Source organism: Stegodyphus dumicola, chromosome 1 (assembly GCF_044657685.1).
Source record: "Stegodyphus dumicola isolate Sdum_Otavi_A_Nest chromosome 1, ASM4465768v1".
NCBI classification, from domain to species: Eukaryota; Metazoa; Arthropoda; class Arachnida; order Araneae; family Eresidae; genus Stegodyphus; species Stegodyphus dumicola.
This window is the reverse complement of record NC_140768.1, coordinates 141,449,335-141,466,760: the sequence shown is the minus strand read 5'-3', so window position 1 is coordinate 141,466,760 and position 17,426 is coordinate 141,449,335. Positions and strand designations below refer to the sequence as shown.

Below are 17,426 nucleotides of genomic sequence, written 5' to 3'. Positions count from 1 at the left end.
TATTGAATTATTAATTAGATTTATTGATTAGATTAATAATTAAATTTATTGAATCTGGTGCAAAGACTGTAAAGTTGAACTTTGCCTTGAACCCTGTTTTGAACTCTATAGCCCTGTTCACAAGAGCAGATTCGGCCGGTAGCGAAAACTCGTTTTTTCAATGTGTCTCGTTCACACGGCGACAAGCATTAACTGCTTCTCCGAATTGGAGGTAGAGCGTTCCTACCTCTCGGGAGCAGGACAAATGGGGAGACTTCCCATACTGTACTGCGTGATTGCGCGGTTCACTTAATGACTGCTCGCTGGACTGTCAGCGAAACAATCGCGTTGGTAGATATTTGAGGACGCGATATCATCCATAAAAGTTACATAGAACCGCACGAAATACGGAAATTTGTAAACAAGTACGGACAATGCTATCTGATACTGGTATTCCAGAAATACCGTTAAAATAAAACTATGCGCATATCGGCTTCAACTCGACTAGAGGACTTAATACCTTTTGAATGATTTTTTTTAAGAACTTTCATCTAGTTTTATATCATATTTCATCTAGAATGTTTTTAAATGGTTTTGTAAGACAAAATAATTTTAAGCGGAGAAAAAAGTGTTTGCTAGTATTTTTTTTTAATTTAAATTTTTGGAAGAAAAATTTAACAATTAAAATGTCATTCTTCTCTCACAATTTTCAATGATTTTCCCCCAATTTTCTTATTCTGTTTACTAGGAATTTCTCAATAAGGACAGATTTTGCAATTAATGAATTAGTTTCTGAGAAAAAATAAAAACACATTTTTATGCAAAAACTTTGAAACAAATATTATCTCAATTACATTTCCACTTCAAATAATTTTTCTTTTCAGTATTTTGCAAAACCCATTCTTATTTCTATAAAGTATATAATTTTAACTAAGCGGTAAAAATATTAAATAATTTAAGCCATATCTATATGAGTTTTACGACTTTAAATAAAAGAATTTATCGAAAAAATGTAAACTGAGAAAACGCATTTTAAAGAATATAAGCTGTCTATGCGGTCATTAAATCATTTAAAATTGTTTAAAAATTTTATTACTGAATTCCATTACACAGATATAAAGTAAAACCCATTGCTATTCAATTGATTAATATAAACATAAATTACAAGCTTTTATTTAAAATCTTCATAAAACACGTTCAAAACAATTTTAACAGATGAATTAATTTTTATATATTCTCTAAAACGTTTATAATCACTATTAAAACATTTATAATTAATAATACCATTAATTTATCGTTTCATTCGTTTTTTCAAAAAGCAAAGTTTGGAATTTTAGCAGCCAGAAAACATTTTATTTAAAACCGCTCAGCAGCATATGTGGTTTCTTTTCTTCTTTTAATCTTTTGGTCTCGTATATGAATAGCATTTAAAATTAATTTAGGTGTATTTTAATTAATTAAAGAGTTAAACTCCGATGGCGTTGTAGAGTCATTAGGTTAATTGGAAGCAGAAAAGATGAAAAATATGCAACCGCCTTCGCCGGGAATCGAAACACGGACCTCTGGAATACCGGCCCAGCGTGCTACCGTTACACCACGAAGGCACGCTAAGGAAGTGGGAGAAATACCTTATAGCTTTCTGTAGCAATAGTAAACAATGTCAAAAAAGATGTAAGTAAACGTTAGAAATCCGCCAAATCTGATTCGCGTTTGTGACATCATTCATTGCTTGCAGTGGCTTATGGGTTAAGGGACTAAAGACGATGTGCATCTAAACCGGTCCTGAAGGCGAAACTGCTTCATATCCCCGTTTCTCTCTAATATAAACGGTGGCTGTGCGAAAGAGCGTTGCATGTGAACGGAGCTTATTATACTAAAATGCCTTTCTAAGGTATTTTTCCCTCAGGGCTTTGTATTTTCCTAAATTTTATACATTTTAGTTTTTTATATTATGCAATAAATAGAAATTAACTGTAATTCGACTGAAATTTATTTAAAAAAAATTTTTTTTTGGGGGGTGACAACATCTGAAATTGGTTTTTCTGGCAACTTAGTTTCTCATGATAAAAATCCATATAAAAAATATTTTCTAGAAAGAAAAAGTGCATTTTTCAATTCTCCAATATATATAGATTTAAAATATGCAAAAAAAAAAAAAAAAAAAAAAAAAAAAAAAAAAAAAAAAAACATAAGCGATTTCGGTCTATAAATTTAGCAGTCAGAGGGTTAAGCTAAGGCAAACAAGTTTTTTTTAAAATAAGGCTGTAGAGGTTAATTTAAGCTTCTAACAGTTACTTTAATTTTTGAACGTGCTTTACTGTCTATGCTCGTTTTCAACCTACTGTTCCCTACCAGAATAAGTTTCAATATCGTTTTGCATGTAAATGAGGTTAAAAAGAGGAAGGTTTACTTACTACAGCAGAAGGGGTTCTTAGCGGCGCATGTTTGCCATGAGCCTACTTTGTTGTTTAAAGCTAACTACGCTCAGCTGTAATGAACGCGCTTGCTGATTTTCGCCGGTCAGTTTAATTAGGGGCCAACTACATTAGATAATTGCGTACGGCTTCGGCTAAATTAAGTTTACCTTAGCATTATATTAGTTCCTTATTTTCTTGAGTTAAAAAAAAAAATAAGGAACTAATATACGCTTTTCTGTAAGGCCGAGAAAGGGGCCATCTGTGTTCTTAATTTGAGATAATAAAGAGTGAGTTTAACCCTTCTATGAACTTTTCATTTACACACTTGGACTCAGAGATAAGTCGTTGTATAGTTGAACAAGGTTTCTACTAAGTTAAACATAGACAAAATACTAATTCAGAAGTCAAACAACAAAAATCAGCGTTATATTTACAGAATTTTCACAGGACTAGTTTCGATGGTTTTACCGAACCACCATCTTCAGCTGCAAAACCGCAAATGAACAAGATAGGAAATAATGATTAGATAAGATAAGAAAGCCTGGACAAGAATAAGCAAGTGGCGCCATCTGTTGGTGAAACCAGAACTAAAACATAATTTCTTTAAAGGCCGAAGGCAAATTTGGATTGGAATTAGGATCGTTAACTAGAACAGAAAAACAGAAAGATTTTTATGAATGTGAAATGCCTCTAGAAAATCCAGTTCTCCAATGGAAGATGTTTTTTGAATAATTTTGGCAGCAGAAAAACTGAAAGTGTGGTTTTCGGACCAACAATGTTGAGCAACAGAAGACTTCTGTGTTTCCTTTTTTCTAACATATGCCTCATGTTCTTTGACGCGAAATTTTAAGGCTCTCTTAGTTTGGTCAATGTAAATTAAACCACACTGGCAAGGAATCCTATAAATACCCCAGAAATTCATATCCGGAATGGGGTCCTTGAGTATGGAACTCGGAATTTTATTGATGGGAGAATAAACAACCCGAAAGTTAAATTTCTGTAAAATATGTGCAACTTTATAGCTAATTGATGGAAAGAAAGGAATGACAACAGAATTTTTATAATCTCCTAAAACAAGAGTGTGCCTTTTAGTGTGTTGAGATGAGAATTTTTTAACTGCTTGATTACTAATGTTGGGTGGAAAGCCCCTGTCAATAGCTATTGCTTTTAAATAATTTAGTTCTTCATCAAGGGCTGGTTTGGAGGAGCAAACGGAAAACATAGGAATAAAATGAAGCTAACTTTTGTTTAGTCGGATGACATGATTTAAAGTGTGGTGGAAGGCAAACCGATGAAGGTTTACGGTAAACTGTAGTACTGAAGTTGGGTGTGTTACGTGTGACCAGAATGTCGAGAAACGGAAGAGAATTACAAGTCTCAAGTTCCTTTAAATCATGTCATCCGACTTAACAAAAGTTAGCTTCATTTTATTCCTATGTTTTCCGTGTTCTTCAAGTTTGCTCCTCCAAACCAGCCCTTGATGAAGAACTAAATTATTTAAAAGCAATAGCTATTGACAGGGGCTTTCCACCCAACATTAGTAATCAAGCAGTTAAAAAATTCTCATCTCAACACACTAAAAGGCACACTCTTGTTTTAGGAGATTATAAAAATTCTGTTGTCATTCCTTTCTTTCCATCAATTAGCTATAAAGTTGCACATATTTTACAGAAATTTAACTTTCGGGTTGTTTATTCTCCCATCAATAAAATTCCGAGTTCCATACTCAAGGACCCCATTCCGGATATGAATTCCTGGGGTATTTATAGGATTCCTTGCCAGTGTGGTTTAATTTACATTGGTCAAACTAAGAGAGCCTTAAAATTTCGCGTCAAAGAACATGAGGCATATGTTAGAAAAAAGGAAACACAGAAGTCTTCTGTTGCTCAACATTGTTGATCCGAAAACCACACTTTCAGTTTTTCTGCTGCCAAAATTATTCAAAAAACATCTTCCATTGGAGAACTGGATTTTCTAGAGGCATTTCACATTCATAAAAATCTTTCTGTTCTAGTTAACGATCCTAATTCCAATCCAAATTTGCCTTCGGCCTTTAAAGAAATTATGTTTTAGTTCTGGTTTCACCAACAGATGGCGCCACTTGCTTATTCTTGTCCAGGCTTTCTTATCTTATCATTATTTCCTATCTTGTTCATTTGCGGTTTTGCAGCTGAAGATGGTGGTTCGGTAAAACCATCGAAACTAGTCCTGTGAAAATTTTGTAAATATAACGCTGATTTTTGTTGTTTGACTTCTGAATTAGTATTTATTCGGCGTGTTATTGTGTCTTAATTATAGACAAAATAGTTAGAAACATTACAAGGTAAAGAAATGTTTTTGGTAAAACTATTTGCATCAAATACTAGTAGTGCCAAATTTTTTAGACCAGTGTACAGATATTCTGTTCTAGGTCTCAATTATATATACTGAAGTAATCTCAGACTTCGCAATAATATCTTTTATGTTTGCAGCATAATCAACGGGAATAGATGGATTATTCAGGTATTAATCTCCCCTTTATGTTTGCGGCTTAATAAACGGGAATGAATTGATTATTCATGCAGTTAAAAAGTGAAATTTTCTTAACAATTATTTTGCAGAATTTTTAGTTTTCCTGAAATATGTGCCAAAGTCAGTTCAATCGTCAAATCGCGACCATGTTGAAAACAGTATACAAGGTGTGACACAAAAACGAGACTAAGTGTGTAGCTTGAAGACAGTGTGGAGTTGGCAACAACTGTTTTGGTGTCGTCATGCCACACACCTCCTCTATCCATGCGGGCAGTTTGGACTTAACCGACCACGCCAGTGCGACATTGAGTGAACACGTGCATTCTGCCCGAAAAATTGTCTAATGTAAGAAACCGAACAGCGAATCAACATCAAGTTCCTTGTGAAACTTGATGTTAATTCGCAAGAAATCAGCCATGGAGGAAACATCTCAAATGTTAACCGAGGCTTATGGAAATGAAACTTTGTCTCATGCATGTGTGCTTGGGCCGCCCAGCAAGTTCATCATGATTGAATGGGTTCCCAGTGGTCAGACTGTTAATCAACACTACTAAATTGAAGTAATAAAAATACTTCGTGAAAAAATTAGGAAACAAAAAGGTCACAGTTCTGGAGTGATGGATGGCTGTTGCACTAGGACAATGCACACGCTCACACGGCCCTATCTGTCAAGCAGTTTCTAACCAGCAAAAACACTACTGTGATGGGACATCCTCCTTATTCTTCTGATTTGTCTTAATGCAACGTTTTTATTTCTTAAGTTAAAGCTTACGTAAAGGGAAGCTCGCTCTTCAGCTGAGGTAAAACCCATTTTACCTCAGCTGAAGAGGATCAGGCAAAAACGGAAAATCTCCTGAAGGGTCTTCAAAAAACCTCGTTCCAGAAGTGTTATCAGCAATGGCAGTACCGAATGCAGAAGTGTGTGAATGCTGAAAGGAACTGTTTTGAAGTTGATAAGGCCATGAAGAACTGATTCTGTAATTACAATGATTTACACCTTGTATTTCATTCACGGTTTTAAAGCTCCATTTGTTTACTTGACTTGAGTATCGGATTCGTGATGCTTTTGTAACTAATATAATAATGGATTTGTCAGTCGCCTATGATAAAAACTTATTCTTTAGTAACAAAGCGTTTCCTTCTTAAAATACTATTTTTCCATAACATACTCCTTATTCTCAAAAAGAAGGATGTTATGGTGCTTTTTAAGTATATTTCATCCAAATTACTTAGAATAGCCATCACATATTACAAGAAAGATTTTGTTGCAAAACAGTGCTAACTTTCATGTAAATCACAAGAAAGAGCTTAGATCCTCACGCGGTACGCGAGTTTTCATTTAGTTACCACTGTTTTAAGGCAGTGAAAGAATGCATTGATATCTGCAACTAAAACGGGTTTTTATCCCCATATGGGCTGGAAAATTTTAGTAGACTAGACAACTACTCCAGTAAAATGCAATTTCAATGCTTCATGTTCCCACTCTAAAAATGAATTTATTCTGAATAAGCATGCCAGCGATGAAGGAATTTAAGCAGTTCTTTGCCAATAAATTGACGACCAATAAAGCTGTTATCTGAGTAAACTGGTTCTACTAAAAATAGGAGAATATTTCTATCATTATCTATGGTCGAAAATTTCTCTTACAGCCCAACCCTCCCGGAGGTCCGATGGAGCTACTGGCTAGGATCCGTACTTAGGCAGTCTCAACTACGGGGGTATATAATCATTCTTCACAGGACTAGAACCTCCGTTCATTTGGAGGGAACGTAGTGGTACTGTCTTGTCTGCCCCTTGGTTGTGGGGTCGCAACATAGTTAAATATTGAGGCTTTCCTTGGGAGTTTGCCCTATTTGATCCGCTGATAGGGGAGTGACTGTGCGGACGGAACACTTAATCGAATTATTTGTTGCCACCCGAGTGGTACCCAGGAGAACAGATGTCTTCGTACTCTTTATTGTCTAATCGTTAGTTTTTCGTCAAATGTTATGTATATAGCCCGGAGGGGATCGTGGGGACTGTACCCACTTGAATGGTCTCCTGGAGATCGAGTGATAATCCTGAAAGGTTAAAGCCAGGGCAGCAGTTCGTCTCCAGTGTTCTGCTGCACATCAACCGTGTCTGCATTGATTACTTCATTTAAAAAAGCCAGAATGTCAAGTCTAAGATGTAGAAAATGATGCTCAAAGCCTTTTTTACGTTTCATTAACTTTTTTCTTTTCTTTGTAAAGATTTGTTATCCCTCCTTACGGTGTGCTTTTGCGGTGTAATTGAAGCACATCCAGTTAGGAAACGGAAGGTCCGGTGTTCCCATCCCGGAGGCGTAATGGCAAATCGCACATTGAGTTGATCAATGTTAACGAATTTCGCATCCTGCGCATGCTCAGTGGTTTACCGTTGGCATGGAAGGAAATACTGGCGATTAAGCATAAGCAACTCTACAAAAGCCTGCGCGTCATGTAGGTCTTATCGACTGTTTACAATTGCAATACTACCGAAACTTGTTTGTGCTTAATGCATTTACTTCTGTTTCATTTGATTTTGTTGTATTTTGTTCATAAACGTTATGTTTAGTATCGATTATTTATAATAATTTCCTTGACTTTAATTCAGTAATTTAAACTGGAATTATTCTTTTAATTTGTTAAAGTATATACGAATGGAACGTATGGTAAATACGCAACTGCTTATATTCCTCAGAAGTATAATCAATAAAGATTCAGCTAATATATCTTGTAATGTTCCCTCTGTTGTAATCATTCTTAAACGAAAATTTGCGTATCTTACAATCGATATTTACACTCTAAGTAATGAAGCAACTTACAACATAATAAGATTCAAAATCTCGAACTGTTTATGCCCAGATAACAGAATATCAACCACACACCATATTTATCTTCTTTTAAAATTATACGAAAGTCTAATTGCGCCAAATTCTCTTCTGGGCATACGCAGTACGCGAAATTAATTTAACATTGATCAACTGAATGTGCAGTTTGCCATTACGCATCCCGGAGAGGCATTGTATGTTTTTCATGTGTCCTGCTTTAGAAAAAAAGCTCTAACGTTCTACATCACGGAAATAAATCTACCAGCAACTTGAAAAATTGTGCAGATATATTTCTTGACCGCATCATTAGCACAAATCATCGCAAAATTGGACGCAGTGTACTGTGTAGGGACATTAGGATTTTTTAAAAGCAAGAGACATGAAAAATGAGCAAAGCCCTCGCCAGGGCTCGAACCACGGATCTCTCGAATACACGGCGAGTGTGCTGACCCCTACACCACGAAGAAAGAATGCTAAAAAAGCGGGAGAAATACCTTATATACTCCCCTTTTAAGGAGCGACTGGAGGTTAGGGGACCTATTCGTCAAGTCCTGGTAGTGGAGAATCATCCTCCACCACCGTTTTTAGTTTGGGCACCACTGTAGAGACATTAAGTTATCTCGAAGCAGGAGAGAGGAGAAATGACCAATGTCTTTCGCCGGGACTCGAACCACGGCACTCTCGAATATGCGCTGAGTGTGCAGACCACTACACCACGAAGGCATGCTAAGAAGGCGGGAGAAATACCTTATAACTGTTTCTAATAAATCAGTTTTTGAAATTACTCAACATCAGTGTTGAGAAGCTATAAGAAAAATGTATATCCGTAGTAAGAAAGAATAAATTTAAACAAGGAAACTTACATATACTTATTTCTTGCCACATATTACAGTTACAATTTTTGTGCCAGCATCAAATGTACAAAATATTAGCTTGAAGATAGAATAACTCTGACCACAATGGTAACTCTAAACTACCGCAATGTTTGGGTGAAAAAACAAGATTTTAAATTTGATAGCAGCGCCTTTAAAAACTTACACATGCTCATTTCTTGTCGCAAATTCCAGTTACAATTTTTGTGATAGCATTAAAGGTGCTATGTGTTAGCTCAAAGATAGAATAATTCTGAACACAAAGGGCTATTATTATGTTAGGGAGATAAAAGTATAAGATTTTAAATTTGATAACAGAGACTTTAAAAAGTGGGTCATAAACGTAGCGCTTAAAATTTTATATACAACACAAAACATGAGATGATAAATAGCGAGACATAATTAAAAACATGACTGCGTATCTGTAGAATGTTAGTAACCGTCGAGGTTGTTTAGAAATGGCTTAGCAATTTAAGTTGGTCGATTCTCCACACTGCTGCACAATATTTATTCAGAATATACGTGAAATTCGACTCTATATACAAAATCTAAAATGTCAATTAGGCGGGATATAATATTTAATATTAACGGAAATAACGCTTGTATAATATCTTGCTCTCTTGTGAATATAAGTGATACGATCAGTTAAAAGTGATAATGAATTTGTTGTAGTATTGTACAAGTGATTCATTACCACATTTGATCTTTAACTGCTGTGTAAAGTTCTTCAAAGTATATTATATCGAGTAGTAGCATATGAGATATGGAGACAAGGTATGAAAAGGCTACAGAGTAAATTCTCTTCCAGATTTGATCGAGAACACTCTTTGTAGAAAAATATAAAACAAAAGAGATGTTGTCAGTTTTGAAATTCTAGAGCAAAAATTTAGTGCTTGGACTTAAAATATTTTATCTGAAAGTCTTTAAACATTGGTGCTTGAGATTCCTCTGTTATTAGCTTTATTCTATGTCTTCTAGAAACATTAATGTTTCTACACTTTCAAATGTTTGAGATACACATAGGTTTTTAAATTTATACTTGCAGAATTTCAGGAGTGCTCAAAGTAGTCTTCTCCAGCATCAATACATTTCTGTAGGCTAATTTTCTAACGATTAAATGCCTCAAGCTTTTAATTTCTTGGAATCGAAGAAAGATATGCACTTATAGCCTCATCAGTAATCTCTTCGGAATTAAAACGACGTTCACGTAAGTTCCTTTTTAAATTAAAAATAGTCAAAAGTCACACATAGCTAGATCGTGTGAATAGATTGAATGCACTATCTCTGCTTTTGTCTAAGAAACTCAGTTGTCAGTCTTGCTAAATGAGAAGATGCATTGCCATGGTGAAGCATGAGTCCATGACTCTAACATTCACTTCTTGAAGAATTTCTGGAAGACAGTGGTGTAATAGTTAACTGTAACTATCATCTACCCTTCCAGCTTGATGGTTTTCACTGATTCTGACACGCTCTTTTTGGTGCTTAGTTAAATTACGATGAACACTACAGCAACCTAATTTTTCAAATGCAATACTTCATGAATAATTTAATGGGCGACAGATCCAATGTTAAGTTCCTTCTGCATCATTTGGTAGGTGCACGGTTATCATTGATTAACATTTTCCTTATGGCAGACACATTATCCGAGATTACTGCTGACAGTGGCCTTCCTGCGTGTTCCTTACCCTGAAAAGAGTTGCGACCTTTGTGAAATTCTGTAAACCATCTGAATCCAGTAACACTAGATGGACCTTAATTTCCAAAAAGATAATTGTAGTAGTTGAGTGCAATCTTCTTTATTTAATACCTCTTTGAAATCATCGCGCAATAATGTTTCTCGTATCAACTTCATTTTTCTTGCTGCATAAAATTTATTACACGCAAATGACCAATAAAAAATTGTCATCTATGCTAAAATAGCTCATATTTCAAATCTAACCGTTTCTTATGTCCCTTATCATTTGCGAGTATCTAAAAAATTTCAGACTTTCGTATTTAAAGTCCATATATAAAGTTTATTATACAAAGTTTTTGTCAGGAATTTATTCATTCACAAAACTGTATATTTTCTTATTGATTAAATCAAAATGGAAAACATACTTACCATTCTAATGAAAATCCTGTAATGTTTTCCTGGTTCCAGGATATGTGGATCGAAAGATGGATCGAAGGGATCATGAATGGCAAGCATAGCTCCTGGTGCAATCATCTTTGTCACCATTTCATGAGATATCATATAAATCAAGTACCGGTCCATCAAAGTTCTTGTCTTTCGATTTGAAAGTATTCTGTCAGTCTTTAGATCTGTTGATTCTAATTTTAATAAAATTACAAAAATAAAAGCGAAATTACGAAACGTCTTTGCTATTAGCTAATGTACACGTAACAGGCTTAGAGCAAATAATCACATCATTATAAAGCAAAATCAATCTCTTACAACAAGAAAAAATTTTCTGTGGATGTAATTAAAGAAAAACATCACATACGTAAAATACCTCATGTATACTATTTCTCTTATGTTATACCTAATGTGCTGGGAAGAAGATCATTATCTGCTCCGTAATTGGTCCTGTAGCACGTTGCGTAATAGCGAACACTTTTGTATACCATAGTCAAATAAGCATCTTCCAAAAATTCTTTATGTCTGTAAAATAAGGAATAGAATTCTTTTAGAAAATATATTTATTCCAGAATTGGAAATTTAATAAATCGAGTCAAAATTATAGCCGCACGCTAAATTTAAGCGGAGAAATCTTAATCTTCATAAGAGATTCCATAGTAATCGAGCTATATAAGCCATACCTTAAAACTCGGGTAAAGAAATGGCTGGGTAATTGCAAAAGGTAAACAAAGTAATATTATAAGTTGTAATCAAATTAAAAATATATGTGCATAAATTTATATATGCTATGTGTAAATATTTAAGAAAAGATTGTCTGCGTTCAATTAAAAATATTAGAGTTATTTATTTTCCTTCTGAAGTAGAATCAACTTTTCAAAAAGATTATATCAATCGCATAAATAATTTTTCCGATTTATTTCGATGTACCTGTTTGGGGGAATATGGCACAGGATCGAGACTGTTCAAGATTGGTATCTTATCTGCTGACAGAACAGATGAAAGCAGGGTCGAGCTTTTACAAGTATCCCAAAATATACAAAGTGAATTAAATTTTATAGCTCTTCATTATGATTCGATCATAATTATAACCTTATCTAAGCTATAAAACTGTCTGTTGGATGCCGGCGCCATTAGTGTTCCGACACGTACCCTGTGCCTAGTCGTTTCTACACTCACGTCCAAATTTATCTTTACATACCTAAAAATAATGATAGTCCATGAAATACCCAACCGGTCTAATCCATTTTTCAGGAAATGTGTGAAAGACACTCCTATTTAGTATTAGCTGATTAAAAGAAATCAGACGGTTTCTGATATGCAAAACAAGTCAGTCAGTCATGTGTGGATGAACTAAAAGCTTCGTAGAAAATGAACAACTGAGAGAATTTCTGCGATATAGCCTTTGATTTCAATATGTAAGATTTATTATGACCCCAAAGTATCATTTTGAAGAAACTGGGAAGTGGCGAATCATCAGCCGTTTAGGGGCAGGGTGGATAATCACGGAAGCACTAAGATCTAGTGAATATTTCAACACGGACATTCTTTTCCCTACGGGAACAATTTTAAAGCTCTGTAACTTTGTAAGGAGGCCAGGACAATGTTGTAAACAACTAGCAATTGTTTCTCAAGATCGATTTCTGGTAATAATTGCGCATCGTAACAGAAAATATACTACCCAACAGTTAAGTTCAAAGCTTGCAGCCACCACTGCCACTGTTGTGTCACAGTAAACTATATACAGTAGCTTAATAAAAACGCCTTTATGCCAGGACGCCTTTATGTCTTCACAATAAAAGAGGGACTATTTTAATCGGAGTAAAGAGCATCAGAACTAGAGGTTACATATTTACTTCATTGATGAGTTTAGGTTTTGTCTGTCACGTTATTCTAAACTTATATACATCTAGAGGGAGTCAGAAAAGCAAAAGTTTACGTCCAACATTTATGGAGGGTTTGAGTGACGCAGGTGTGATCGTACGGGAAAGAATAATGATAGCTGGAGATATGCTTCATCACGTTTTGAACAGAGGATCTGTGACTGGCAAGAGATATTAGGATGGGGGTTTTTAGAATCCTATGTAGACGTTTTAGAGATACATATGGATTTGGCCTTTTATTTATATACGATAATGCTCGCGCACATCGAGCAAACCTCGTTGACGAATTCATTGAAATTGAATACATTGAGCGAGAACTGTAGCCAGCAAATCTCCTGATCTTTACCCGGTAGAGAACTATCTTGGGAAGCAGTTGCACTGATACGTCTTCTCCTAGATGATGTCCTAAAGATCGCATTCCTGGAAGAGTGGAACTTAAATCCTCAAACTGCGGTTAACAACGTTATGGACAAGATGAAAAGAGTTACATGTTGTCACAGTTCCCAAATAAAATCCCACTGAACGAAAAAGCCCGCCACAAAAGCCCACTAAAACAACCTCTCTGTGGTAGTTGCCCATGAGACAAATACTCCTACAGATGAAAAACGCACAAAAGCCCACAGTTTATCACTGTGAATGACGAAAGCCCACATGAATGAAAAGACACATGATTTTTATGAATATGTAATATATTTATGATTGTAATTATAATAAATGGAGTATTCAAGTGTGAGTTTTGATTTTTCAAAAATACGTCTTTGCATACTTTATTACTTATTTTATTTGTATATTTTAGTAAGTCGAAAACAATATTTTCTACTTTTCGGTTAAGTAGTTAGCTATTATGTTTCGATGACAAATCTAGAACATTTATTTATTGATTTATATATTTGTTTTCTTGTTTTCATCTATTTACTTATTTGTGCGTGTGAAAAAGACAAATATTATTGTTAAGCTCCTCAGAAGCTATTTTTAAGGTTATACGGCTAAGAATAATTATACGTATGTTTCAATAAAAAATTTGGAGGACATTGTTTAATCAAAAAACAGAATAAATTATTTTTATAGTTATAAAGGAATATTTTGAAGTCTCTTATTTCATGAACTACAATGTAGAGAATATGCTCGTAGTTACGCTAACTAAAAAAAAAAAAAAAAGAATTCCCTTTATTTTATTCTTATTATTTTTAAATCAAATTAGATGCCAATATTAAAAAATGATGAAAGAAATAATTAATCGGCATTCACAAAAATTCCTCTCATTTTAGAAAAATTCTCTATTTATTTTATTTTAAAGAGAAATTCTCTATTTTTATTTCCTTTCTCAATGTCACATTGAAGAGACAAGCTAAAAGCTTGCGTGAAAGTGTAAATTAGCTTAAGTTTCGTCGCTTCAAACAATAATATATTTATTACTCCTCGAATACTTGTTTTAAACATGTAATTCCTGCTTGTGTAGTAATTTAAAAACTATTTGAATTATATAATCAGTGCCCGCCGCTTACTAAACTCACTGGTTAATAAACTTAGCCGCTTATTATGTCACATTTTCAGGAACCAAAAGAAATGTATACTAATCAACAGAATGCTCTTTATTGAACACATCCGCGATGTTTGTAAAACGCACGCTACGGACAAAGAATTACGCAATACTGTTTCCACTCTTATTAAAGAGTGTAACCCATGTGAAAAGCCACCTAGTACAGATTTAAAAACGAAAGTAATACTAAAAGATGGAACTCCAGTTTCTCACCGTCGGAGGAGAATTCCTTTTACTGACCAAAAAAATGTTGATGACCAAATTCAGTGGTGGTTCAGGGATGAGATTATAAAGCTGTCTTGTTCAGAATATGCTTCGTCAGTTGTTGTGTAGGAAGAAAATGGCAGATACGCATGGATTTTCGTGAATTAAGTAAAAAATAGTTAAGGATTTCCAAGTAAGTATATACACATATACCATACCTTCCCATACTTCCATAATTTTGTAGGAAAGATATGGCCTTCCCATATCTTTCCTACAAAATTTGCAAGATATATTTTGTACCATTCCTCCTGCACAGCTTGCCAAAGCCAAGGAGCTTTATAATTTGGACAACTCTACATTTTTAAATCTCCGAAAGCGCAAAAAATCTATTTATCAGGATATTGAGTAGGTATATGTGTATAGATTATGGCTTTGATACCCGTTTCATGTTCCATTTTTTCCACGAAATTAACGGTGCATTTTGATGTGCGCCTGCTTGCTTTTTTTTATGCAACTGTGTAGAGACATTAGGATTTTTTGAATGCAGGAGGCCTGAAAAATAAGCAATGCTCTCCCCGAAAATCGAACCATGGACTTTTCGAATACTCACCGAGCGTGCCACCACTACATTACTAAGGCACGCTAAAAAGGCGGGAGAAATACCTTATATATTCCACCTTTTAAAGAGCGACTGGAGATTAGGGTACCCAGTCGCCAAATCCTGGTGGTGGAGAATCGTCATCCACCACCGTTTTTAGTTCGGGCACCACTGTAGAGACGTTAGGAATTTTTGGAAACAGGAGACTTGAAAAATGAGCAATACTACTCCGAGAATCGAACCACGGACCTCTCAAGTACGCGTCGAGCGTGCAGACCACTACACCACCAAGGCACGCTAAGAAGAAAAATATAATACCTTATAACTGTACTGATTGATGGCACTATGGGTAAATACATGGTATTTCATATTTGACAGTTGGGTATAAAATAAGCTCCTGGATAATGTGTGAAATGGTTCTTAACATTTTTCTCCACTGTCTTCATTTTTAATATGACGTTATATAGAAAGGAGCAGCACTCATAAATCCGTTTGAAAAACTTTCTTTAGATTTTTTCGCTTATGTTTTAGGATTTTTGCCTCCTCTTTGATGATTTAAATACATCCGAGTTTTATCTATTGTGACAATACTTTTCCATTTTTGTCCGGATAAATGTTTGGATAAAACAGACGATATTTTATATTTTCAAAAATGTGTTTACAGTTAAAAATATATTTTAAAGCAGGCAATTTGTTTTTTTATAGCAAAGCAAAACTACCTAAAAAATGTGCCAACAGCCTTTGTATTTCTGCACTCATTGGGCTTAGACATACACTTCCAATTATAGAAGTTTAAATACTTCTACAAATATTAATGATTTGGCAATTTCAAAATTTAAAAAAGCAATTTTTTATAAATAGCGAAATTTAGTTTTTAAAGCAGTCTTTGAATTCTTACACTTAGGTTTAGGAATGTTTTATACTCGTTATAAAAAAAAAAAATATAAGAAGTGTCATTCACGTACCACAAAAATTCACCGAGATATTTAAATTTTTAATCTGCCTCGAGGAGTTGGTTAATTAAATTAGAGTAATTCAACGAAATTATTATTTAGTAAAAGGAAAGCCTGGCTTATTCATAGTTAAATGAATTCTGCCCCCAAAATTTATCGTGCATCAATTTTCAGTACACAGCAAGAAAGGTTTTACAGCAAAACATGCTACTAGTAAAAACTGCTTAATTTATTATTTACAAAAAATGTGTCACCTTTATAACACGTCGTCTTAAAGCAGATTTAATCCATATATAAGCAATAGATTTTATTTGAAATCCTGGCGAAGTTACCAAAAATACCAAACAGTTTTCATGTAAAAATTACAATATGGAGATATCATTTTCCAGTTAAATAATTAGTTCGGCACCTTAGTTAACGCTTGAGCAATATACTAACATTTCAGTCTCTAATATGTAATTATTTTCGGTACTTAAAACACAGTATTAATTTTAAAGCGAATTTAAAAGCTAAGAGGTAGGATATATTCCAGTTTCGTCACCGTTTATCAATATTTCATGTTTGTTATTTCCTATCTGTTTTTGTACTTTCCTGAGTTTAGTTATGAAGGATATATATAAAGCGATTGTTGCAATTAGTCCTATGCTTCATTATTATTACCGAAGTAATAATAATTTGATTTTAGTTAAACTACAATTGTACACTCAAAATATCACATTAAGAGCAAGGACGCATTCTTAATCACTGAAATTCTCTTAAAGAATGACTTACCGAGGCCCAAGGATGACGTCTGGCTTGTGATTCATTTGTATCAAATCTGCTTTATCAGTTGTTTTTAAATTTTTCGAAAACATATCCCGCAATACCTATGTGAGATATCGATGCAACAGCATACATTAATGTCGTATTAAAGCAATTAAAGTGTGCAGAAGAATAATGAAATACATCTTTCAGCATAAAAACAAACAAACAACACAAAAGTAAATGCAAACGTATGAAAGATGACATGATAAAAAGTTAATATAAAGTACTCGACATTCTACTGCAAGTGCATTTTCCGTAATAATACATTTTTCGTTAGGGCAACATTAAATCTCTAATAGTAAGCTTTATTTACATATAGTAAATTTCCGACTACTATAAATTTATCAAGCTTTCATTACATTTCCTTAGTATTTAATTTCCAATATATAATGCGTAAACGCAACATTGAGATTCTATTTTTCGTGCTATTCCAGAATTTTTAACTGTTTACGGTCTTTTTAAACTAAGAAAACTGTGGATTGTGGCTACAACCTCGCATCACCGCTTCAACCGGAAACCCAGGCATCACCGCTTCAGAGGGAGAACTCCAGCCAATGTACTGCCTGTCTATGGTAAAAACAGCTCTCGCCAGTTTGTCTGCAGCTGTCTGTTGCCGTAGAAACGAGCCCTAACCCATTTTTCATAGGGGTGTCTTGAAGACTTACTTCTGAGTTTGCCACCTTGGCGCATTTAAAGATGATTTGGCGATATTCACA

At 34.4% G+C, this 17,426-nt stretch overlaps 1 protein-coding gene across 5 annotated transcripts in view; it reads right to left on the bottom strand.

Moving 5' to 3' along the window:
- The window catches only part of LOC118200082 (uncharacterized), a 109,708-nt gene extending 92,447 nt beyond the window's left edge, over window positions 1–17,261 (bottom strand). For 4 of the 5 annotated variants that reach the window (XR_015042420.1, XR_015042421.1, XM_035372003.2 and 1 more), the window contains exons 1-4: window positions 17,203–17,261; window positions 16,678–16,772; window positions 11,135–11,253; window positions 10,714–10,922 (exon numbers count right to left, since the gene is read on the bottom strand). Coding sequence is in view for 3 of the 5 variants with exons in the window: in XM_035372003.2 (XP_035227894.1) it covers window positions 10,714–10,922; window positions 11,135–11,253; window positions 16,678–16,760 (411 nt within the window). In the remaining 2 variants the exon portion in view is untranslated. Of the gene's footprint in view, window positions 1–10,713; window positions 10,923–11,134; window positions 11,254–16,677; window positions 16,773–17,202 lie in introns of those variants that run through there. The other variant, XM_085821470.1, reaches the window with a different exon arrangement.
- Between the last annotated feature and the right edge of the window lie 165 nt (window positions 17,262–17,426).